At 44.6% G+C, this 25,652-nt stretch overlaps 1 protein-coding gene across 1 annotated transcript in view; it reads left to right on the top strand.

Annotated features, from left to right (window-relative positions):
• Positions 1-22,453, top strand: part of LOC130357440 (protein spinster homolog 1-like) — a 78,857-nt gene extending 56,404 nt beyond the window's left edge. The window contains exon 3 of the mRNA XM_056560132.1: positions 22,401-22,453. Within this exon, the coding sequence (XP_056416107.1) occupies positions 22,401-22,453 (53 nt within the window). The remainder of the gene's footprint in view (positions 1-22,400) is intronic.
• Positions 22,454-25,652: the final 3,199 nt, after the last annotated feature.

Genomic DNA, 25,652 nt, shown 5'->3' with positions numbered 1-25,652 from the left:
AGTAGAGAAGGAGAAGGTAGAGGCAGATATCCGCACAGGCACAGTAAGGCGTGGAGAAGCAGAGTTGACATCAAGAACTGTGTCACCTTTGTGCGGAGTCAGCGTACGTCTTTCCAGGCGGGGAGGACGGATAGGACAATCCTTCAGGAAGTGTTCGGTACCGGCATAGTACAGGCAAAGATTCTCCATGCGGCGTCGTGTCCTCTCTTGAGGTGTCAAGCGAGACCGGTCAACTTGCATAGCCTCCGCGGCGGGAAGCACAGGAACGGATTGCAGAGGACCAGAGGAGAGAGGAGCCGGGGAGAAAAAACGCCTCGTGCGAACAAAGTCCATATCCAGGCGGAGCTCCAGACGCCATCCGGAAGAACGCATGTCAATGCGAGTGGCAAGATGAATGAGTTCATGTAGGTCAGCAGGAGTCTCTCGTGCGGCCAGAACATCTTTAATGTTGCTGGATAGGCCTTTTTTAAAGGTCGCGCAGAGAACCTCACTATTCCAGGACAACTCGGAAGCAAGAGTACGGAACTGAATGGCGTACTCGCCAACGGAAGAAACACCCTGGGCCAGGTTCAGCAGGGCAGTCTCGGCAGAAGAAGCTCGGGAAGGCTCCTCGAAGACACCACGGACCTCAGCGAAGAAGGACTGGACTGTGGCTGTGGCAGGATCATTGCGGTCCCCATCAAATTTGTCCGGCAGGGACAAGCAGGGTTTAGGAGCGGCCGGTTGCTGCGGAGGAGTTGCAGGAGCCGGCGGAGGTGATGGTTGTTGCAGCTGTAGCTGTGACTGAAGTTGCTGTATCTGCGGCTGCAGCTGCTGTATCTGTGACTGAAGATGCAGTGTCACGGAGGTCAAGTATGCCAGCTGTTGATCTCCTTGGGCGATCTTTAGGGCTAGCTGGGCGACCAGTGTAGGATCTTCAGCGGGATCCATGGCCTTTCCAGAAAGGAGACCACGGCAGAGTCTAGAGTCCCCATCAAATTTGTCCGGCAGGGACAAGCAGGGGTTAGGAGCGGCCGGTTGCTGCGGAGGAGTTGCAGGAGCCGGCGGAGGAGATGGTTGTTGCAGCTGTAGCTGTGACTGAAGTTGTGACTGAAGCTGCTGTATCTGTGACTGAAGATGCAGTGTCACGGAGGTCAGCTGGTGATCTCGTTGGGCGATCTTTAGGGCTAGCTGGGCGACCAGTGTAGGATCTTCAGCGGGATCCATGGCCGGATCTACTGTCACGATGCCGGCTGGCAGGTAGTGGATCCTCTGTGCCAGAGAGGGATTGGCGTGGACCGTGCCAGTGGACCGGTTCTAAGTCACTACTGGTTTTCACCAGAGCCCGCCGCAAAGCGGGATGGTCTTGCTGCGGCGGTAGTGACCAGGTCGTATCCACTAGCAACGGCTCAACCTCTCTGACTGCTGAAGATAGGCGTGGTACAAGGGAGTAGACAGAAGCAAGGTCGGACGTAGCAGAAGGTCGGGGGCAGGCGGCAAGGTTCGTAGTCAGGGGCAACGGCAGGAGGTCTGGAACACGGGCTAGGAACAAACAAGGGAACGCTTTCACTAGGCACAAGGGCAACAAGATCCGGCAAGGGAGTGCAAGGGAAGTGAGGTATAAGTAGGGAGTGCACAGGTGGAAACTAATTAAGCTAATTGGGAAGATTGGGCCAGGCACCAACATTGGTGCACTGGCCCTTTAAATTGCAGAGACCCGGCGCGCGCGCGCCCTAGGGAGCGGGGCCGCGCGCGCCGGGACAGGACCGACGGAGAGCGAGTCAGGTACGGGGACCGGGGTGCGCATCGCGAGCGGGCGCCACCCGCATCGCGAATCGCATCCCGGCTGGAGGCGGTACCGCAGCGCACCCGGTCAGTGGATCTGACCGGGGCGCTGCAGCAACGAGGATGAGGCGAGCGCTCCGGGGAGGAACGGGGACCCGGAGCGCTCGGCGTAACACCTTCCATATCATGTGTAGTGCCAAAATCAGTGCATTGCAACTCAAAATCAGCAGAAATGTGTAAACCAAAAGGCGTAAAAAAGGCACAAATAAACCCTGCTTGCGCCTTTTTTGTGCCTTTTCTAGACACAAAAAACTGTCTAAAGACAATGATAAATATCGGCCATAGTGTTTAGTGAGAGCATGAAGAAGTTTGAAATCTACCTCCTGCATTATCAAACTTCCGACTACTACTCTGTCCCCTCTTACCCATTCTATACACTGCAGCTCTCGTGGTTAAAGGGGTAGTCCAGTGGTGAAAAACTAATCCCCTATCCTAAGGATAGGGGATAAGTTTGAGATCGCGGGGGGTCCGACCGTTGGGTCCCCTTGCGATCTCTCTGTACAGGGCCCCGGCTCTCTGCCCAGATAGCGGGTGTCGACCCCCGCACGAAGCGGCGGCCGACACGTCCCCTCAATACATCTCAATGGCAGAGCCGGAGATTGCCGAAGGCAGCGCTTCAGCTCTGCCATAGAGTTGTATTGAGGGGGCGTGTCGGCCGCCGCCTCATGCGGAGGTCGACACGCCCCCTTCCCGCGGGCTGTCGGGGCTCCGTACAGGAGATCGCAGGGGGCCCCAGCGGTCGGACCCCCCGCGATCTACAACTTATCCCCTATCCTTAGGATAGGGGATAAGTTGTTCACCACTGAGTCACCACTGGACTACTCCTTTAAGATTATTTGTTTTATATAAACACAAGCCTATCACATGTACACTAAGAATTCAGTACACGCACAGATCATTTTCATTACACAGAATGATTATAAACTACAAGCATACTAAGCCACCAATTACTATAAAAGAAATTAGCGACAACTACTACATCTACCAAACCTTTGTAAAGGAAAAGAATGAAGATCCAGAGAATCTGGTAGATGGTTTCATCTATGCAAATTTGCTAATGAACAGCAGTTGGAGTCACCCGGCATGTGGTATGCACTGATGTTTACCAGTACAGTGCTGTGTGTGCAGTATACTGTAGGCTCTGGATGTCTTTTAGTTTTTTTTTTTTTTTGCTATGACAGTTTCTGGCATGTTCTATTGGGGCCATGTGTGTGCACGTCTTCTCTTATAAAGGCAGTGTGCATTTCTGATTTCTGTCCTTCTCCAGTCCTTGCCATGCACCACCTATATGATAGCACTTCTCCCTTCCTGTGGTGTCTGAGCAATATTGTAGTATCTACAAGCGAAGGTGGCTGTTCCCTTGTTCCTGACTTATCTGACATACCTGTGTCTGGCCTGAACCTCATATCCTGACCCTGCATCTACCTCATTCCTTGTACCTGCTTGATTCTCATGTGTATGGCCTGGATTGATGACTACGCTTTTGTCTACCGAGCAAGCTGCTCTACCACACTGCATTTGATTTCCTCTGCTTAGCTATAAAACCAAGTTAGCTCTGCTTCATCAGACTCTGTTGCTGTGCTAATACCATCTATGGCCAGCTGCCACCTAACCAGGACCACTTGGTAGGGACCCAGAGGGATATTTATCAAAATCTGTCCAGAGGAAAAGTTGACCAGTGGCCCATAGCAACCAATCAGATTGCTTCTTTTATTTTTAAAAAATGGTCCCTGGAAAATGAAAGAAGAAATGTGATTGGTTGCTATGGGTAACTGGTCAGCTTTTCCTCTATACATGTTTTGATAAATCTCCCCCTGGTGTCTTCCCAACAGCTAAAGTCCAGCTTCTGCATCCTGAAGCGGAATAAAGTGTGAAAACTGGGGGAACACTTAGGCCATGTTCACACATCTGGAATTTCTATGCAGAATTCCACATTAAAATTCTTCTGGAGATTCCTAAACAGCAGAGTCCCATTGTATTCAATGGGATTCTGCTGCACTGTCCATTCTTTCTGCAGACTCCACATGGAGAGATGATTTTTGGTCACATCCAGTCCCAGAAAAAAAACGTAATAAAAAGTTTTTTTTCACGTTTTCCCACCAAAAAAAAATAAAAATACCATAAAACAAACAAAAAAAATTATGTTTGTTATCATTGGAATTGCTCTGACCCATACAATACAGTTAGCAAGTCAGATTTACAATATTGTGAAGTTTGAAAACATTATTGCCCTACAAAATTGTGCAATTCCATATTCCAATTTTTTTTCAATTTTGCCTTACATATATATATATATATATATATATATATATATATATTGGTTCTGTTATATGGTAAAATAAAGGTTTCAAAAATAAGCCCTGATACAACTTTGTCAGTGGAACAATTTAAGGGTCTTAGAATGTGAGGAGGAAAAAAAAACGTGAGCCAAAAAAGAAAAATTTGCTGATCATAAAGGGGTTAAACAAGACATATCTCAGTTTGAGACACAATAGGAGCAAAAAAAAAAAAAAAAAAAAAAAGGAGGAAGTATTAATTGTAAGTATTAATTGTTTGGGAACTTTCTCTGTTTAATGTGCCTTTAAGGGTACATTCCCACACGGCGTATTTGCTGCGTATTTGCTGCTGCGTATTTTATTTTCTCTGTTGAAGTCAATGGGTAGGAAAATACGCAGCACCAAATACGCAGCAAATATGCAGCAAAATACGCCACGTGGGAATGCACCCTAAAAGGGATATTCCTAGATAATTTCTTGGCCCATAGCTTGCAAATGAAAAGTGATGTAACTGGTCATTGTACATCTTTTATCGCTGTGAAATTCTTTAGCCATTATGTAACACTCAACAAGCAGGAAGTTTGAATTTTCATGAGAAAACACCTGGTAAGCCTGTTCGAAATATAACCATTTTTATGTTTTGGCTTACAAGTCAGATTACTCCTTTGAAGCTAATCTGTCATATACAAATTTGCTAATGAACTGACATCACTATTCAATATATCAAAAAAGTATGTTACACCTTTGTAACTAGTGTTCGAGTCTTTATTTAGCTATAAAACACAATTTTAGTGTCACAGAGGTGTGGCCTAGGTTCCACTATGCCATAGGATTGCACGGCCTCTCTGCATTGTATCCCCATCCTCCTAGAGCTTAATGGACAGACTGGGCTCGGCCTACATCGCCAAGCCCAGATAGAAAAAAATCTGCACTGGCGCTGTTGCATCACATTGCTACTGAATGAAGATTTACACTTCTGAGTGGTGATTGTTGGCTGTCAGTGCTGTTAATAAAGGGGTACTCCAGTAGAAAGTATTTTTTTTTATTGTGCCAGAAAGTTAAACAGATTTGTAAATAACTTCTATTAAAAAATCTTAATCCTTCCAGTAGCTATCAGCTGCTGTATGCTTTAGAGGAAGTTGTGAAGTTCTTTTCAGCCTGACCATAGTGCTCTCTGCTGACACCTCTGTCTATGTCAAGGGCATGGGCCCTTGAGCCTCTTCATCTTATGAACAGTGTACTTTTGATCAGATACCTTTTTATTTTTTTATGTATTTATATCTATTTGCAGCATACAACAGTTTTTCTTCAAAAACAAATATTATTCAAATTATACATCAGAAGAACAACTGTAGATCAGAGACACTCTTGCGGCTAAAGTCACTTCTTTATATTTTGACACAATGTCATTTTTAGGCATATAATAGAGAGACGAGTAGGATTCCACTGCAAGTCGAAACACCATACAGACCAATTTCAGATGTGACCATCTTAACTCATGGTCTAGACTGCTGTTTTGTACCTGAGGCTGAATTCCCGTACACCTACGGGACAGAGAGATGAAACACTGCTATTTAGTATGTCTGAAGCCAAAGTAAAGGTATTTGGACACAAACGGCATACTATAACATACAATAGTCATAATCCTCCACAGAGCTGCAGCTAGATCCTTTTGCACCTGAGGCAAGCGCAGAAAATTACGCCCCCCCCCCCCCAAAAAAAAAAAGTTATACATTGTATAAAGTGACCCCACCAGCAGAATAGTGAGTACAGCTCTGGAGTATAATACAGGATATAACTCAGGATCAGTACAGGATAAGTAATGTAATGTATGTACACAGTGACCCCACCAGCAGAATAGTGAGTACAGCTCTGGAGTATAATACAGGTTATACAGGTCTTATGTAGACATCATCACCTGGTTTGGACGGTATGGCGAGGTCATGGGAGTTCCCCAGAAGAACAGGGCCGAGTTTGGCATCTGGACAGGAGCCTGGATGTTTTTGGTAAAACTTAAGTGTTCAGGATATACAGTTACCCATATTCCATCCTCTGCCTTTCTCGGTAGGGATCGTATCCAGATTTTCTACCGGGGTCAGTCGAAGCTCTGTCACAGGTGTGGTGACCCCACACACTTTAGTGCAAACTGTATGGTACAGAAAGGTGCCTTGTGTGGGGTGTAGGCCATCTTGCCGCATCTTGTGCAGAGATTAGGTGTCACCTGTGCTGTGTGGGGACCTAGGTCACCCATTCAGTCATTGTCCTTGTTCTTTCGCTAATGTGGTCTTGGCCCTAGCGGATGAAGATCACAAGCCAGAATCTGCTGGGGAGGGGACTAGCAAGAAAAAGACACCAGCCCAACTAAAACGTCTTGATAAACGCCAAAGGGATAGGGTGCTGGGGAAAGCCCAGGTTACCGGGATGACCTCTAATCCTGTCCCAGAGGCTAACCTTGCTGCTGAGACCCTGAGGAATGATGAGCTGGATGAAGGAGGTCAGGAGGATCAAGAATGAGGAAGGTGCCATTTCCTCAGATAACGTGGTGAAGAATGATAAGGGATGGCAGAAGGAGACACGAAAGCGGGGTACAAGTAGAAAAAGGGGAGATTAAAGATCTTCGCCCACCCTGGTTCAGGTGCCAAAGTAAGGCATAACTTACTCCCCTCTGATTGGCCTTTCCAATCGTTTCCAAACCCTCAAGGACATCTCTTCCTCGGAAGGGGAGGCTGAGGGTAAGGTTCTGAAGGTAACGGTGGGGCTTCCAGGGGGCGCCGAGTTCTCATCTCCTGAGGAGGTTATGTCCTCAGGGGAAAGGTCTGGCCTGGAGTCCGGAGACGAGGAAAGTAAAAATGGGTTTGGTGTGATGGATACTTCAGTATCTCTTAAGAGGGTGAAGAGTTCTTATGATGTGGAGGGTGAGAAGGGGAATGTGAAAAAGAAAGCTGTCTAACTTTATCACCCTTGATGGCGGCACCCTCTCCGTTAACGCTGGTGTTAACGCTTAGCCGTATGAATGCTGACATTTTATTTTTGCAGGAGACCAGGTTAACAGATATGTCATCTATATTTAAAGCCAGAAGGGAGTGGAGGCATGGGCTCTCCTACTGGTCTCTTGCAGGAGAGCCGCATAGCGGTCCTTTTTACCGCAGCGGTAGATTGTCGACGGGTTATCGAGTTAGAAATGGGGAGGTGCCTGATTTTAGATGTCCTCATGAAGGGACAAGAACTTTGCCTTTTTAACATCTACAGCCAAAAGTCTAAGTGGGACAGTAAGTGTCTCTTTATGAGAATGAAGCCCTATCTTTTTACAAGTCGGCAGGTGGTCTTTGGAGGGGACTTTAATGCTGTCACGAAGCCCCAGGACAGGGGACATTCCAGAGACAAGCTGACTTATGATAGCGTCACCCTTAATAGCGTAGTCAGTGAGACTCGCCTGGCGGATGTCCACATCCGGCAAAACCCAGGTCATGCGGGATTCACCTATCATAGGAGTAGTTGTAGGTCCAGCATAGAGAGGTTTTATTTAAAGGAGGAAGCTGTCTCTTCAGCATTTTCTGTTGTTGAGGTGGAGTTCTCCGACCACTGTTTAATTTTGTTTTCTCTTAATGTCACAGAGACCCCCCGGAAGAGCAGAGGTCGGGGGCTCAGCATTGCTCTGTTCCGGGCCGCAGTACATTTAGTGATGTGCTCAGTGCCTGAGAGGCTGTGGAGCAGGGTAGGGCTGGCCAATGGAAGGGGTACTTGCTGTCCATGGATCAGGCAAAAGAGTTTGATCAGGTTAACCATGAGTACCTCTGGTCTGTTCTTCTGAGATATGGCCTGCTCCTGCTGGGCGGGAGGTTGTTGATTGGCTTAAGACCTTGTATGTAGGGGCAGAGGGTTTCCCGCTTGTGAATGGTTGGATTAGCCGCTCTTTATAAGTTGGGTCTGGCATCCGTCAGGGTTGTCCTTTGAGCCCGTTGCTGTACGTGTTTGCAATTGATCCTTTCCTTAGGAGTATTGATTGTGGACCGTTGGCGGGGGTGAGAATGGATCTGGCTGTGCTGGATTCGGCTCTGAGGGCGGTAGCGTATGCTGATGATGTCACCGTGTTTGTCTCCTCACAAGAGGAAGGCCAATGGGTGATGTCAGAGGTGGATCGCTACTCGGAGGCACCCGGGTCCAAGAAAAATCAGGATAAGTGTGAGAGTCTCTGGCTGGGAGGGGGAGATCCTGGTTTTGATCTCCCGGACGCCCTTCCAGAGCCCCAGGAATCTGCAAAAGCCCTCAGCATCAAATTGGGCCAAGGGGATTACCCCAAACAACACTGCTCAGAAGGTGGATCAGTGGAAGGGTTGGTCTTTGACCCTCCGGGAAAGGGTTAACCTTATCAAAACATTCCTGCTCCCTTTTCTGATATATCTGGGCAGTGTATGCATGTTGCCAGAACCTCTGTGGACCCGGGTCTACAGTGTGTTCTTCCAAATGTTATGGGGGAATAGACTGAACCTAGTGAAGAGGGTTACTTACCGTACGAGGAGACTAGGGGGGGTTGTGTATGGTCAACCCCATGGTATTCTTAGTGAATACCTTTCTTAACCCCTTAAGGACACAGCCCATTTTGACCTTAAGGACGCAGCCGTTTTTTGCATATCTGACCTCTGCATTAATAACTCTTGGATGCTTTAACTTATGAATTTGATTCCAAGACAGTTTTTTGTGACATATTCTACTTTATGTTAGTGGTAAATTTTCGGCGATAGTTGCATTATTTCATGGTGAAAAATTCCAAAATTTCATAAAAATTTGAACATTTTGAATTTTTTTAACTTTGAAATTCTCTGCTTATAAGGAAAATGGACATACCAAATAAATTATATATTGATTCACATACACAATATGTCTACTTTATGTCGGCATCATAAAGTTGACATTTTTTTTCTTTTTGAAGACGTTAAAGGGCTTCAAAGTTTAGCAGTAATTTTCCAGTTTTTCATGAAAATTTCTAAATCAGAATTTTTCAGCGACCAGTTCAGTTTGAAATGGATTTGAGAGACCTTTCTGTGAGAAATACCTCATATGAACCCATTATATAAACTACACCCTCAAAGTATTCAAAATGATATTCAGAAAGTTTGTTAACCCTTTAGGTGTTTCACAGGAATAGCAGCAAAGTGAAGGAGAAAATTCAAAATCTTAAAATTTTACACTAACATGTTCTTGTAGACCCATTTTTTAAATTTTTACAAGGGGTAAAAGGAGAAAAAGCCCCCCAAAATTTGTAACCCAATTTCTCTTGAGTAAGGAAATACCTCATATGTGAACGTAAAGTGCTCTGTGGGTGCACTAGAGGGCTCAGAAAGGAAGGAGCAACAATGGGATTGTGGAGAGCAAATTTTGCTGAAATGGTTTTTGGGGGGTATGTTGCATTTAGGAAGCCCCCATGGTGCCAGAATAGAAAAAAAAAACACATGGCATACTATTTTGGAAACTACACCCCTCAAGGAACATAACAAGGGGTACACTTAGCCTTAACACCCCATAGGTGTTTGACGACTTTTTGTTAAAGTGGGAGGTGTAAATGAAAAAATAAAATTTCCACTAAAATGCTGGTTTTTCCCCAAATTTACTATTTTTACAAGGGGTAATAGGAGAAAATGCAGTGCAGTGAGCATTTACACCCCACTGGCTATGGACAGTTTGTTGGAACAGTGGGCTGTGCAAATGAAAATAACATTTTTTGATTTACACGGACCACTGTTCCAAAAACCTGTCAGACACCTGTGGGGTGTATATGTTCACTGCACCCCTTATTACATTCTGTGAGGGGTGTAGTTTCCAAAATGGGGTCACATGTGGGGGGAGTCCACTGTTCTGGCACCATGGGGGGCTTTGTAAACGAACATAGCCTTCAATTCCAGCCAAATTTTCTCTCCAAAAGCCCAATGGCACTCCTTCTCTTCCGAGCATTGTAGTTCGCCCATAGAGCACTTTACATACACATTTGGGGTATTTACTTACTCCGAAGAAATGGGGTTACAAATTTTGGGGGGCTTTTCTTTACTATTATCCCCAGTGAAAATGAAAACGTTGGGGTAACACCAGCATTTTTGTGAAAAAAATAAAAATTTTCATTTTCATGTACAACTTTAACTTTAACACCTGTGGGGTGTTAAAGGGGTACTCCGGTGAAACCCTTTTTTCTTTTAAATCAACTGGTGCCAGAAAGTTAAAAATATTTGTAAATTACTTATATTAAAAAAATCTTAATCCTCCCAGTACTTATTAGCTGCTGAATGCTACAGGGGAAATTCCTTTCTTTTTGGAACACTGATGGCATCACGACCACAGTGCTCTCTGCTGACATCTCTGTCCATTTTAGCAACCGTGCATAGCAGATGTATGCTAAGGGCAGCATGGTGGCTCAGTGGTAAGCACTGCTACCTTGCAGTGCGGGGGCCTTGGGCTCAAATCCCACTAAGGACAACAATAAATATAGAGTTATTATTATTATTATGACATCAGCAAAGAGCACTGTGCTCGTGATGTCATCAGAGAGAATTCCAAAAAGAAAAGAATTTCCTCTGTAGTATTCAGCAGCTAATAAGTACAGGAAGGATTAAGATTTTTTTAATAGAAGTAATTTACAAATCTGGCAAAAAACAGAGATATCGATGTCCAGCACTGCTGCTGACCACCGAAAAGGACCTGGATCTAGGATGAATAGGAGTAATCCCCGAAGCTGAGGTAGTGCTCTGACTTGTGAGACGAGTCAAATACAATGTGCAAGGAAGAGGTGAAAAAGTCGGCAGACTCACCAAGGCTTCTTTTTTCAGGGTTGCTTCTTTATTAAATACTCACATACAAAACTTTGTGCGGAAGGGGAGAGAGGATCACATGGTGACAGTGAATACCCCCCTCCATATGATCCTCTCTCCCCTTCCGCACAAAGTTTTGTATGTGAGTATTTAATAAAGAAGCAACCCTGAAAAAAGAAGCCTTGGTGAGTCTGCCGACTTTTTCACCTTCTCCTTGCACATTGTAATTTACAAATCTGTTTAACTTTCTGGAGCCAGTTGATTTAAAAGAAAAAAGGTTTTCGCCGGAGTACCCCTTTAAGGCTCAATATACCCCTTGTTACGTTCCATGAGGGGTGTAGTTTCCAATATGGGATCACATGTGGGTGTTTTTTTTTTTTTTGCGTTTATGTCAGAACCACTGTAACTATCAGCCACCCATGTGCAAATCACCAATTTAGGCCTCAAATGTACATGGTGCGCTCTCACTCCTGAGCCTTGTTGTGCACCCACAGAGCATTTTACGTCCACATATGGGGTATTTCCGTACTCAGGAGAAATTGTGTTACAAATTTTGGAGGTCTTGTTTTCCTTTTTCCTCTTGTGGAAATGAAAAGTATGGGGCAACACCAGCATGTTAGTGTAAAAAATTACATTTTTTTACACTAACATGCTGGTATAGACCCCAATATTTAATTTCCATAAGGGGTAAAAGGAGGGAAAAGCCCCACAAAATTTGTAACACAATTTCTGCCGAGTACAGAAATACCCCATATGTGGCCCTAAACTGTTGCCGTGAAATAAGACAGGGCTCCAAGGTGAGAAAGCGCCATGTGCATTTGAGGCCTTAATTAGGGATTTGCATAGGTGTGGACACGGATGCAAGCGTTACTCTTGCCTCCTCCACCACAAATACCCTGTATATGTAGTGTTTTACTTTTTATTTTGTGTAGTGTATTGTAGTTAGTGTTTTTAGGGTACATTCACACGGGCGTGGGTTTACAGTGAGTTTCCCACTGGGAGTTTGAGTTGCGGTGGAAAATTTGCTGCAGCTCAAACTTGCATTTGGAAACTCACTGTAAAGCTGTGACTACATTCACATTGTGGGGAGTAGGGGCTGTTTACGGGCGCAAACCTCCGATTGTTGTAAAACTACAACTCTTAACATGGACTGACAGACTGTGCATGCTGGGAGTTGTAGTTCTGCTACAACTGGAGGCATATTGGTGGGAAAACACTGAATTAGGTAACAGACACAGGCACAATCGTCCCCCCAGGGGTGGTGCGGATAACGATTCTAGCATATATTACGCATTGCCAAGCTGTATATTTGCTGAAATCTGCTGATTGGTTCCCTTTCTGTATGTAGGGCCGGGGGGGGGGGGTGTTGTTATCTGGGTAGGCAGGTGGGGGGTTAACTATATGGTGGCACTGGCAGGCAGGTGTAATGGGGGTAGGCAGGTAGGGGGCAGGCCAGTGGGGGGTGTACCTAAATGGTTGGTGGCACTGGGCTGGCCCAGGAGGCCTGGCGCTGCCGCATTCAGCAACAGCAGCTCAGAAACGCGGGCCCAGGACTCGGCGACAGGCAGACTGAGGAGGGCGCATGCACAGGACCCGCGCGCTCCTCTCTGCCAGGACCACGTCGCACGTCATCACTGATGTGACGTTCCGCTCTACTCTCAGGCAGCCACTGCAGTATAAGTGTAGAAAGCAGTAACGAAGTAATAAAACCAAAGGGAGGAGCAGGTCTGCGCCTCCTCTACAGAGACGCAGATATGCCTACTGAGGCGACCGCACACTGCAGTGGCCGCCCGGAAAATAAGGTAAATTTAAAAAAAAGGAGCACTTCTGCACCCCCTTTATCAAAGATTGTAGCTGCGCTGAGGCCACTGTCTCAGTTGCCTCATGGCAGCTACAGCTATGATATTCCATGTTGCACAAGCATGCCAACATGAGGTACCCTTTGCACATATCTGTTAGGGCAGCATATAAGGTGTGTTAGATTAGAGTCATTCTTCAATTTCTGTTGGCATCAGTGTGGACCTCTGATTTATTCTCCATCTTGTACTAGGTATAATTTAAGTTTCTTTCCCTTTGGTATCAGATCTAGAGTAAACCAGCATTATTACTGGCATCAGAGATGACTGCAACTCTATTATTCATGGTAGCAGAAATGGATTATAAGTGATGATCCATAAATGTAGTGGGACATCTTGGCAAAATGTTATATTTTGTATTGTAATGCAATTGAATTCTTTTTATTTTTGTTTTTTTGTCCCCATAGGGGACTTTGATATTCAATCATTAGATTGCATTTACTGTGAACCAAAAGTACCGTAGATAGTAAGGAGTCGGCTACTACTTGTGAATATGGATAACGGAAGGTGTGATGCTTATATGGAGGCTGGAGATGTAATGCTTACTGGAGGTGCTCTGCTTATAACAATGTAGATATCGGGTCCTGGGGTATTACTCGGGATCCGAAAAAAGCAACATTCAATCAAGAGTATAGAAAAGCGGCAACTCACCAGAATTAGCGGATTCAAATCTTCAATGCTTTATTTCTTTTCATGTTAAAATATGCAACATGACTGCGTGGTGGGGAGAGGAGGAACAGATGTGTGAGGACGGCTGTAGCTACTTCGCACACACCTTGCGCTTTGTTAGGCCTAAAGGTGTGCGCGAAGTAGCTACAGCCGTCCTCACCCATCTGTTCCTCCTCTCCCCACCTCCTCTCCCCACCACGCAGTCATGTTGCATATTTTAAATAAAGCATTGAACATTTTAACCCGCTAATTCTGGTGAGTTGCCGCTTTTCTATACTCTTGATTGAATGTTGCATTTGCTGTATGATGCCATTTACTATATGATGCCATAGCCTTATACAGTTTGATTGGCGATCCACTGATATAGCCTGGCTAAACCAGGCTACATCAGGGAATCGGCATTCAGCGGCAGGTAAGGGGACCATTCCCTGCCATTTTAGCATGCAGAACCCTCGCGATCACATTGCAGGGGTTCCGTGAGCCCCTCGGATTAACCGCTGGTGTTTCATTTTCACATTAGATGCTGTGATCGGCAGTGATCATGGCATCCAAGAGGTTAATGACTGGCGGCGGCGGGATCACCTGTCATTAGTAGTGAGTGTCTGGCTACTGATAGTAGCCGGCACTTACTGTTCTGAAGCGAGCGCAGCTCCAGCGCTCCCTTCAAAGCTGCTTAAGGATTCAGGGCGTACAGGTACACCCTTAGTTCTTAAGTACCAGGACGCAACGGAGTACCTGTACGCCTTTCGTCCTTAACAGGTTAAGAGCCCATACATACATCAGAATTTCTTAGTGGAATCTGGCAGAAAAATTTAGCTCAGAAATTCAGATGCAGCAGACTCTCATTGTTTACAATAGGATTCTGCTGCAACATGTAGAGATGAGAGAATTTTTGAAAAATTTGATTGGGCCGAATTTTCCAACAAAACTAGTTTTGTTCCGAATTCATCTGCAGCGAATCGCTATTAAAAACGGCTATTTCTGGCCTACAGAGAGTCTCAATAGGGGTGGAAAACACTTTACCTTGTCCTAACATGCATTGGGAGTGTGCTGTGTTAGTGAAATAATACTGTTATTAAGCACGACATGCAGATTTCAGGCATCGCTATTAGAATCACTGCCACAGAGCATCTGGATGTGGCAGCAGGGAGACCATATGGTGTCAAAATTGTAGAACTGCAAATGTTTCATTTAATCAGTTATGGTTCATTGTTATTTCTCCAACCTGTTTCATTGGATTCTTGTGGTAATTCCACAGCTAATATATGACGTCGACAACCATGGGGCCTCAGTCTTGAAAAGATTACATCGATTTTTTGAAATTTAAATTTAAGATTTTGAAATTAAAATGTATTATTACACTCCCAAGTTTAATTTCCCGGGCCCCGGCATTTACTTTGAATAAATAGTGTGGTTACAAAAGATCAAATCTAACAAGGAGTCACATGTCACATTGCGGCACAATGACAGAGCCTGGAAGTGGCATCAGTATGAGGAGACCATATAGTGGCTGAATGACACAACCTGGAGTTGGAGGCATCATGAGGAGAACATATAGTTGCTGAATGACAAAGCATGGAGGTGGCGGCAGCATGAGGAGGTCATATAGTAGCTGAATGACACAGCATAGAGGTGGTGGCAGCATGAGAACATATAGTGTCTGAAGGACACAGCCTGGAGTTTGCGGCAGCATGAGGCGAACAAATAGTGGCTGAATGACACAGCCTGGAGTTGGCAGCAGCATGAGGAGACCATATAGTGGCTGAATGACACAGCACGGCGGTGGCAGCAGCATGTGGAGAACATATAGTGGCTGATTGACACAGCCTGGAGTTGGCGGCAGCATGAGGAGACCATATAGTGGCTGAAGGGCACAGCCTGGAGTTTGTGGCAGCATGAGGCGAACAAATAGTGGCTGAATGACACAGCCTGGAGTTGGCAGCAGCATTAGGAGACCATATAGTGCCTGAATGACACAGCATGGAGGTGGCGGCAGCATGAGGAGAACATATAGTGGCTGAATGACACAGTATAGAGGTGGCGGCAGCATGAGGAGACCATATAATGCCTGAATGACGCAGCGTGGAGGTGGCGGCAGCATGAGGAGAACATATGGGGGCAGTATGAGACAGATTGGAGCTGGCATCAGCATGAGGAGAACATATGGTGGCAGAATGAGACAGCCTGGAGGTGGCAGCAACAGCATCAGGTGGTGCGGTGGGTGGCAATACCAATACCTGGTGACGAAGGTGGGTGAAAAAAGGAGAACTTGGCATCAGATGTGTGGCATCAGGAGGGATCAGGATACTAGCTGAGGCAGGTAGGCAGAAGAAAACGATCTCTTTTGTAAATGTGTTAGTGTGCACCACAAAGTATTGAGGATATGCATTACGTAAAACTTAACTTTTAATAATATGCTTAGGATAAAATATATGCCCCCAAAATATTTATTTAAGTCAAACCAAAGGAAAGATGTGCAAAAAAAACATGTGCCACTTACACCACCAAGTATTGATGTGATGCAAAGACCTCTAAAAGGTGTAAGGGAACAACGTATGGTACATTGTAACCAGTGGGGGAAACACTTCCCCTTTAAGGCCCTACTCTCGCATTATTAATTCCCTTCTTGGCAAGTGTTACTCGCCCTAAAAAGGGCTGCCCCACACAGGAACTTCTCCCTATTTCCACCTACAAACACTGCCATTTCCCAGGGTTTTTAGGTGGAAATAGGGATTGGTTCCTGTGTGGGGCTGCCCTTTTTAAGACGAGTAACACTTTCCTCAAAAAAGTGGAAAGGAACAATGTATTGTTCATTGTAGAAGGTGGGAGTAAAAACTTCCAGTGTAAGGCCCTACTCTCGCCCTATTAATTCCCTTCTTGGCAAGTGCTACTCACCCTAAAAAGGGCGGCCCCACACAGGAAACTCTCTCTATTTCCACGTAAAAACCCTGGGAAATGACAGTGTTTGTATGGGGAAATAGGGAGAGGTTCCTGTGTGGGGCCACCCTTTTAGGGTGATTAACATTTGCAAAGAAGGGAATTAATAATGCGAGAGTAGGGCCTTACAGGGAAGTTTTTACCCCCACCGGTTACAATGGACCATACGTTGCTCCATTCCCCCTTTTAGGCTGGGTTCACACTACGATTTGTAACTACGGTTCCCGTATACGGCTGGGAGGAGGGGACGGGCTTAATCGCGGCTCCCGCACTCAGCCGTATAGGGGAACCGTATTTAATGCATGTCTATGAGCCGATCGGAGTGAACCGCAGCCTCCGGTCGGCTGCGTTTTCGGCCGTATGCGGTTTCCCGACACGCAGGCAAAAACGTGGTCGACCACGTTTTTGCCTGCGGTCGGGAAACCGCATACGGTTAAGCCCCACGATTAAGCCCCCTCCCAGCCATATACGGGAACCGTAGTTACAAATCGTAGTGTGAACCCAGCCTTAGAGGTCTTTGCATCACATAAATACTTTGTGGTGTAGGTGGCACATGGTGTTTTTTGTACACCTTTCCTTTTGTTTGATTTAAAAAAAATATTGAGTACATATATTTTATCCTAAGAAAAGTTACGTTTATGCTAATGCATATCCTCAATACTTACTTGTTGTCTGATGGAGAGGAATGTCTGTAACTGGGGAGCAGCACCTTAACCCCTTAAGGACCAAGGGCGTACAGGTACGCCCTTGGCCCTGCTCTCCTGATATATCACTCTCTCTCCGTCATATCACGGCGGGCCCGGCGTCATAGTGAAGCCGGGACCCGCCTCTAATAGCGCGCAGCGCCGATCGCGGCGCCGCGTGCTATTAACCCTTTAGCCGCGCGCTCAGAGCTGAGCCGCGCGGCTAAAAGTGAAAGTGAAAGTGGCCGGCTAGCTCAGTCGGGCTGTTCAGGATAGCCGCAGCTAATCGCGGCATCCCGAACAGCTGACAGGACAGCGGGAGGGCCCCTACCTGCCTCCTCGCTGTCCGATCGCCGAATGACTGCTCAGTGCCTGAGATCCAGGCCTGAGCAGTCATGCGGCAGAATCGTTGATCACTGGTTTCTTATGAGAAACCAGTGATGAATGATGAAAATCTGTGTTTGCAGTGTTATAGGTCCCTATGGGACCTATAACACTGCAAAAAAAAAGTGGAAAAAAAAGTGAATAAAGATCATTTAACTCCTTCCCTATTAAAAGTTTGAATCACCCCCCTTTTCCAATAAAAAAAAACACAGTGTAAATAAAAATAAAAATAAACATATATGGTATCACCGCGTGCGGAAATGTCCGAATTATAAAGATATATCATTAATTAAACCGCTTGGTCAATGGCGTGCGCGCAAAAAAATTCCAAAGTCCAAAATAGTGCATTTTTGGTCACTTTTTATATAATTTAAAAATGAATAAAAAGCGATCAATAAGTCCTATCAATGCAAAAATGGTACCGTTAAAAACTTCAGATCTCGGCGCAAAAAATGAGCCCTCATACCGCCCCATACAAGGAAAAATAAAAAAGTTATAGGGGTCAGAAGATGACAATTTTAAACGTATTAATTTTCCTGCATGTAGTTATGATTTTTTACAGAAGTCCGACAAAATCAAACCTATATAAGTAGGGTATCATTTTAATCGTAAGGACCTACAGAATAAAGATAAGGTGTCATTTTTACCGAAAAATGTACTACGTAGAAACGGAAGCCCCCAAAAGTTAAAAAACTTTTTTTTTTTTTCAATTTTGTCGCACAATGATCTTTTTTTCCGTTTCACCGTAGATTTTTGGGCAAAATGACTAACATCATTACAAAGTAGAATTGGTGGCGCAAAAAATAAGCCATCATATGGATTTTTAGATGCAAAATTGAAATAGTTATGATTTTTTAAAGGCAAGGAGCAAAAAACGAAAATGCAAAAATGCAAAACCAACATATTTGTGAAGTGTTGGTGAGGCACCATGGTCAATCTACTCTGATGCATCAGGCATTGGTGGGTGGAAATCCTGGCTGATCCATACCTGTTTCATCTTCACAAAGGTCAGTCTCTTCACATTTTTTGTGGACAGACGAGTTCTCCTTGGGGTTACTATGGCCCCCCGCCGCACTAAACACCCGCTCTGATGGCACACTACTGGTCGGAAAGGACAGCTCTTCCAGGGCAAACTCTGCTAGTTGCGGCCACAAATCAAGTTTGGATCTTCAAGGTTCCGTCACCTGTTGGTTCAGGTCTTGCTACAGGTCTACCTGCTGCTGATGAGTTGCTTCACTATGTGGGTGAAGAAAGCTAATCATCAGCGACTGTAGACTCAGGCTGCTGCTGATAGAGCTGGTACTGCTCCTGCCACCTCTACCCTCCCCAGCAGCCATGGCATTGGAAGGTGAGCGCAGAGGGCCCCCTGAGTCAGACCTGCGAGAGAATGGACGATGGCGCAGATAGGCATCGGCCAACTGACTACATAGGATGTCTCTGTAGTAGGTCAGTTTGTCCTCCCTCTCAGTGGGTGTAAAAAAAAGGCCCCCATTTTGTGCTGGTAGTGAGGGTCTAATAAGGTGGAGAGTCAGAAGTCATCCCACTGCCAAATGGTGACAATTCGGCGGTCACTACGCAAGCAACTGAGCATGCATCGTGCCATTTGTGCAAGTGACTCGGAGGGACTTCCTGCCTCCATCTCCACTGCATACTGCTACGGTGTGTCTGGCTCCTCTGTCTCGCCTTCCTCATAACGCTCTAGCTCCTCTTGCTCCTCCTCTCCTGTCAGATGACTAGAAAAACCGACCAATTGGCAAAATGTAAAGGAGAACTCAAACAGGTACATACCTTCCTTCCCTCCCCCGGTGCCTCCGGTAACCAGCTCTGGTCTCCGCCGCGATCCTCTTCCTGGTTGCAGCTGGTGCTGGGGCCGAAAACGTCACACTGCCGCTCAGCCTATCACCGGACAAGTCGGGACTTCGCTGCGGCCGGCGGTTGGCTGAGTGCAGTATGACTCGCCGACCACCTGCAACCAGGAAGAGGATCGCGGTAGAGGCCGGAGACGGTTACTGGAGGCAATGGGGGAGAGAAGGGAGGTATGTACCAGTTTAATTTTTTTACTGCCGGGTGTATGGCGGGCAATTTTCTTATTCCGGAGTTCTCCTTTAAACTGTGCTCCACTGTGCCCCTCCCCCTCCTCCTCCACTTCCGCCCCCACAGGACTCATGTGGCCCTGAGATGTAGATGCAGCACACACCCAAATTTGCACTCTCTCTCTCTCTCTCAATCTCACTCCCTTCCCTATCAGTGCTTCTAGGCAGGATTTTTACTTGCGCTGAATCGCTGCTGTTCTGTGCAACACACTGCTCTCTGTCGCTCTCTGTAATACAGGGTGGGCCATTTATATGGATACACCTTAATAAAATGGGAATGGTTGGTGATATTAACTTCCTGTTTGTGGCACATTAGTATATGTGAGGGGGGAAACTTTTCAAGATGGGTGGTGACCATGGCAGCCATTTTGAAGTTGGCCATTTTGAATCCAACTTTAGTTTTTTCAATAGGAACAGGGTCATGTGACACATCAAATTTATTGGGAATTTCACAAGAAAAACAATGATGTACTTGGTTTTAACATAACTTTATTCTTTCCTGAGATATTTACAAGTTTCTGACCACTTATAAAATGTGTTCAATGTGCTGCCCATTGTGTTGGATTGTCAATGCAACCCTCTTCTCCCACTCTTTTCACACTGATAGCAACACCGCAGGAGAAATGCTAGCACAGGCTTCCAGTATCCGTAGTTTCAGGTGCTGCACATCTCGTATCTTCACAGCATATTGCATTCAGATGACCCCAAAGATAAAAGTCTAAGGGGGTCAGATTGGGAGACCTTGGGGGCCATTCAACTGGCCCACGATGACCAATCCACTTTCCAGGAAACTGTTCATCTAGGAATGCTCGTACCTGACACCCATAATGTGGTGGTGCACCATCTTGCTGGAAAAACTCAGGGAACGTGGCAGCTTCAGTGCATAAAGAGGGAAACACATCATCATGTAGCAATTTCGCACATCCAGTGGCATTGAGGTTTCCATTTATGAAGAATGGCCCCACTATCTTTTTACCCCATATACCACACCATACCATAAATTTTTGTGTTCCAACAGTCTCGGAGGGATCTATCCAATGTGGGTTAGTGTCAGACCAATAGCGGTGGTTTTGTTTGTTAACTTCACGATTCACATAAAAGTTTGTCTTATCACTGAACAAAATCTTCTGCGTAAACTGAGGGTCCTGTTCCAATTTTTGTTTTGCCCATTCTGCAAATTCAGTGCGCCGATCTGGGTCATCCTCATTGAGATGCTACAGTAGCTGGAGTTTGTAAGGGTGCCATTTGTGAGTAGCTAATATCCGCCGGCGAGTGCTACGCTGTGGGCTCTTGCTGAATGAAGCTAGGACAGTCACTGATGTTTATTCATTAGTAACAGATTTCATGCGTCCACATTTTAGCAAATCCAACACTGAACCAGTTTCACAAAACTTAGCAAACAGTTTGCTAACTGTAGCATGGGAGATGGGTGGTCTCGTAGGGTGTCTTGCATTGAAATCTGCTGCAATGACCTGGTTGCTGCGTTCACCAGACATCAACACAATTTCTATCCGCTCCTCACGTGTTAACCTCGACGACATGTCAATGGCTGTAAACAAAGAGAAACTTGTAAATAACTCATGAAAGAATAAAGTTACGTTAAAACCAAGCACATCATTGTTTTTCTTGTGAAATTCCCAATCAGCTGGATGTGTCACATGACCCTCTTCCTATTGAAAAAACAAAAGCTAGATTCAAAATGGCCGTCTTCAAAATGGCCACCATGGTCACCACCCATCTTGAAAAGTTTCCCCCCTCACATATACTAATGTGCCACAAACAGGAAGTTAATATCACCAACCATCCCCATTTTATTAAGGTGTATCCATATAGATGGCCCACCCTGTACATGCAGGGGACACAAAGGGGTTAAGATTAATTGGTCTCCAATGAATCTTGCAATCTGACAGCAGAATTGATTGTCATACCAGACTCCTCCAGGCAGAGGCAGTAAGGATCATCCGTACAGGTGCAACAGGGATATTGGGGTTAAATGACTGCAATGATTTATCCTAATTTTTATGAATTATGTATCATGTGGAACAAGAATAATACCGTACAAGAGTATCACAATTTTTTTTATGTTTTTTTGTATAAATTCTCTATTGCAACATTGCATGCTGGGCTATGTGTGGGAGGTTAAAAGGACACACCTGTCTCCTCCCATCATGCCCTGACGATGCGTCACATGACGTGAAACCAGCACTTGTTGGATCTAGTTCACATCCTACCTAAGTAACCTGTGAGCCGAAATAAAGAAGTTTTAAGTGCATTGGAACCTTCGAGTGCCGTGGTACTTTTCTACTAATTTACAAATCTGTTTAACTTTCTGGTACCAGTTGATTACAATTTTTGTTCCACTGGAGTACCCCTTTAATTTTGGCAGCTAAGGGTATGTGCGAAAAAGCCGATTTGAAGCACACGGCACAAAATTCTGTGGGTAGTCTCAATTTTCTGTCACAGTATAACAGTCATGGACACAGATAAGCCCCATTCTAATCAATATCAAGAATTTCCAGGCACTAGAAATATATTCAGAATATAAGAAGAAAAAAAAGATCCACATTTCCCAGTTTGTGTTTGGCACATATTCCCAATAAATTATACTTGAACCCAGCTAAAGAACTAAACTAGATATAGCATATTTATCACAGTGGCTCATGCTGTATGTTAAAGTGGACCTGTGGCCAACCCCCAAAAATTTAGATATTACTCTCATTAAATAGCTTTGAATACACACTTTTTTTTTTACAGTTTCTTGATACACCTTTGTATTCCTGAGATATGAGGGTTTATAATTTGCCATTTTGTAATTTTAGCGGCTTCCGTTTCCACGCAGTGCACTTTTCGGTAAAAATGACACCTTATCTTTATTCTGTAGGTCCATACAGCTTGATGCTGAAATGCGTCCTGTTCCATAAGGATATGCAATAAAACTTCTACTTGCTTGCAGATTGGTGAGTGCCGGGACCTTCTTTTCCACTATGTGTTAATTCATCCACATGCACCACCACATGCAGAAGTGCCGACCACTACTTGCCATACAATTAAATGATATTCAACTTATATAGGTTTGATTTTGTTTTACTTCTGTTAAAAAATTATAACTTTGTGCACAAAAAAGTACATTTAAAAATGTCCTTTTCTGACCACTATAACTTTTTTTTACATATATGCCATTGACCACGCAGTTTAATTAACAATATATTTTTACAGTTTGGACATTTACGCATGTGGCGATACCACAGTGTTTATTTTTGTTTACATTTTTTTTTATGGGAAAAGGGGGGTATTCAAACTTTTATTGGGGAAGGAGTTAATTCTCATTTATTTACAGGTTTTTTTTTTACACTATTTTTAGTCCCCATAGGTGAATGTTACATGCATTCCTTGGATTGCATACACTGTTCAATGCTATGCCAAAGCATAGTATTGATCAGTGTTATCTGTGCTCAATTGCTCCAAGCTGCTGAGGCTTCCTGGAGCATCAGAGAATTGGATGGAGAGAAGGGAGGTAAGGGCCCTCCCGCTGTCCTCTCGGTTTTATTGCGGTGGTCCCGATCAGCTCCGGGTTAATGCCGGGCATCACCGTGATCATCACCCTAATATGACACGGTTCAGATCCTATATCCTAGAAGGAGCAGGCGCAGGGCGTACAGGTACGCCCTGCATTCTTAAAACGTTAAAAGTATATTCACACCCATCTAACTTATCCCCTGAATTGTCAGACAAACTATATACCCAAATCTTGGGAACAGAAGGGCATACCGAGAAACTATAAAACAGTGTTTGATCAGGGCACCCTAAGCTATTTAATGATATTGCAATCTAATTTTGGGAGAATGGCCACAGGTCCTCTATAACCCCTTAAGGACCAAGCCCATTTTCACCTTAAGGACCAGAGCGTTTTTTGCACATCTGAACACTGTCACTTTAAGCATTTATAACTCTGGGATGCTTTTACTTTTCATTCTGATTCCGATATTTTTTTTTCGTGAAATATTCTACTTTATGTTAGTGGTAAATTTTGGTCAATTATTGCATCATTTCGTGGGGAAAAATTCCAAATTCCCCAAAAAATTGAAAATGTTGCATTTTTCTAACTTTGAAGCTCTCTGTTTGTAAGGAAAATAGGCATTCCAAATAAATGATATATTGATTCATATATTCAATATGTCTACTTTATGTTTGCATCATAAAGTTGGCATGTTTTTACTTTTGAAAGACATCAGAGGGCTTCAAATTTCAGCAGCAATTTTCCAATTTTTCACAAAATTTTCAAAATCTGAATTTTTCAGGGACCAGTTCAGTTTTGAAGTGGATTTGAAGGTCCTTATATTAGAAATACCCAACAAATGACCCCATTATAAAAACTGCACCCCTCAAAGTATTCAAAATGAAATTCAGTAAGTGTGTTAACCCTTTAGGTGTTTCACAGGAATAGCAGCAAAGTGAAGGAGAAAATTCTAAATCTTCATTTTTTACACTCGCATGTTCTTGTAGACCTAGTTTTTGAATTTTTAGAAGGGGTAATAGGAGAAAAAGCCCCCCAAAATGTGTAACCCAATTTCTCTCGAGTAAGGAAATACCTCATATGTGTATGTCAAGTGTTCGGTGGGCACAGTAGAGGGCTCAGAAGGGAAGGAGAAACAGTGGGATTTTGGAGAGTGAATTTTGCTGAAATGGTTTTTGTGGGGCATGTCGCATTTAGGAAGCTCCTATGGTACCAGAACAGCAGAAAACCCCCACATGGCATACCATTTTGGAAACTACACCCCTCAAGGCACGTAACAAGGGGTCCAGTGAGCCTTAACACCCCACAGGTGTTTATCGACTTTTCATTAAAGTCGAATGTGAAAATGAAAAAAAAAGTTTTTTCACTAAAGTGCAGTTTTTTCCCCCCAAACTTACCATTTTTACAAAAGGTAATGGGAGAAAATGCCCCGCAAAATTTGTAACCCCATCTCTTCTGAGTATGGAAATACCCCATGTTAGGACGTAAAATGCTCTGCGGGCGAACTACAACGCTCAGAAGAGAAGGAGTCACATTTGGCCTTCAGAAAGCAAATTTTGCTGAATTTGTTTTTGGGGGGCCTGTCGCATTTAGGAAGCCCCTATGGTGCCAGAACAGCAAAAAATACCCACATGGCATACTATTTTGGAAACTACACCCCTCAAGGCATGTAACAAGTGGTCTAGTGAGCCTTAACACCTCACAGGTGTTTGATGGCTTTTTGTTAAAGTTGGATATATAAATGAAGAAAAAAAAATTTGGAACTAAAATGCTGTTTTTTCCCACATTACATTTTTAAAAGGGGTAATAGGAGAAAATGACCCCCAAAATTTGTAACCCCATTTCTTTTGATTATGGAAATACCCCATGTGTGGACGTCAAGTGCTCTGCTGGTGCACTACAATGCTCAGAAGAGGAGGACCGCCATTGAGCTTTTAGAGAGGGAATTTGTTTGGAATGGAAGTCAGGGGCCATGTGCATTTACAAAGCCCCCCCGTGGTGCCAGAACAGAGGAACCCCCACCCCACCCCCCCACATGTGACCCCATTTGGAAACTACATCACTCACAGAATTTAATAATGGGTGCAGTGAGTATTTACACCCCACTGGCGTTTGACAGATCTTTGGAACAGTGGGCTGTGCAAATGAAAAATTAAAATTAAAATTTTCACGGACCACTGTTCCAAAAATCTGTCAGACACCTGTGTGGAGTAAATGCTGACTGTACCCCTTATTACATTACGTGAGGGGTGTAGTTTCCAAAATGGGGTCACATGTGGGGGGTCCATTGTTCTGTCACTATGGGGGCTTTGTAAACATATGTGGCCTTCAATTCTGGACAAATTTTCTCTCCAAAAGCCCAATGGCGCTCCTTCTCTCCTGAGCATTGTAGTGCGCCCGCAGAGCACTTTACATCCACATATGGGGTATGTTCTTATGGGGTTACACATTTTGGGGGGCTTTTTGCCTATTTTCCCTTGTGAAAATGAAAATTTTAGGGTAACACCAGCATTTTAGTGAAAATTGTTTTTCATTTTCCCATCCAACTTTAATGAAAATTCTTCAAACACCTGTGGGGTGTTAAGGCTCACTATACCCCTTTTTTGCGTTTATGTCAGA

Source organism: Hyla sarda, chromosome 2, assembly GCF_029499605.1.
Source record: "Hyla sarda isolate aHylSar1 chromosome 2, aHylSar1.hap1, whole genome shotgun sequence".
Taxonomy (NCBI): domain Eukaryota; kingdom Metazoa; phylum Chordata; class Amphibia; order Anura; family Hylidae; genus Hyla; species Hyla sarda.
The sequence above is the reverse complement of the archived record's forward strand: the minus strand, read 5'-3'. Positions and strand labels throughout refer to the sequence as shown.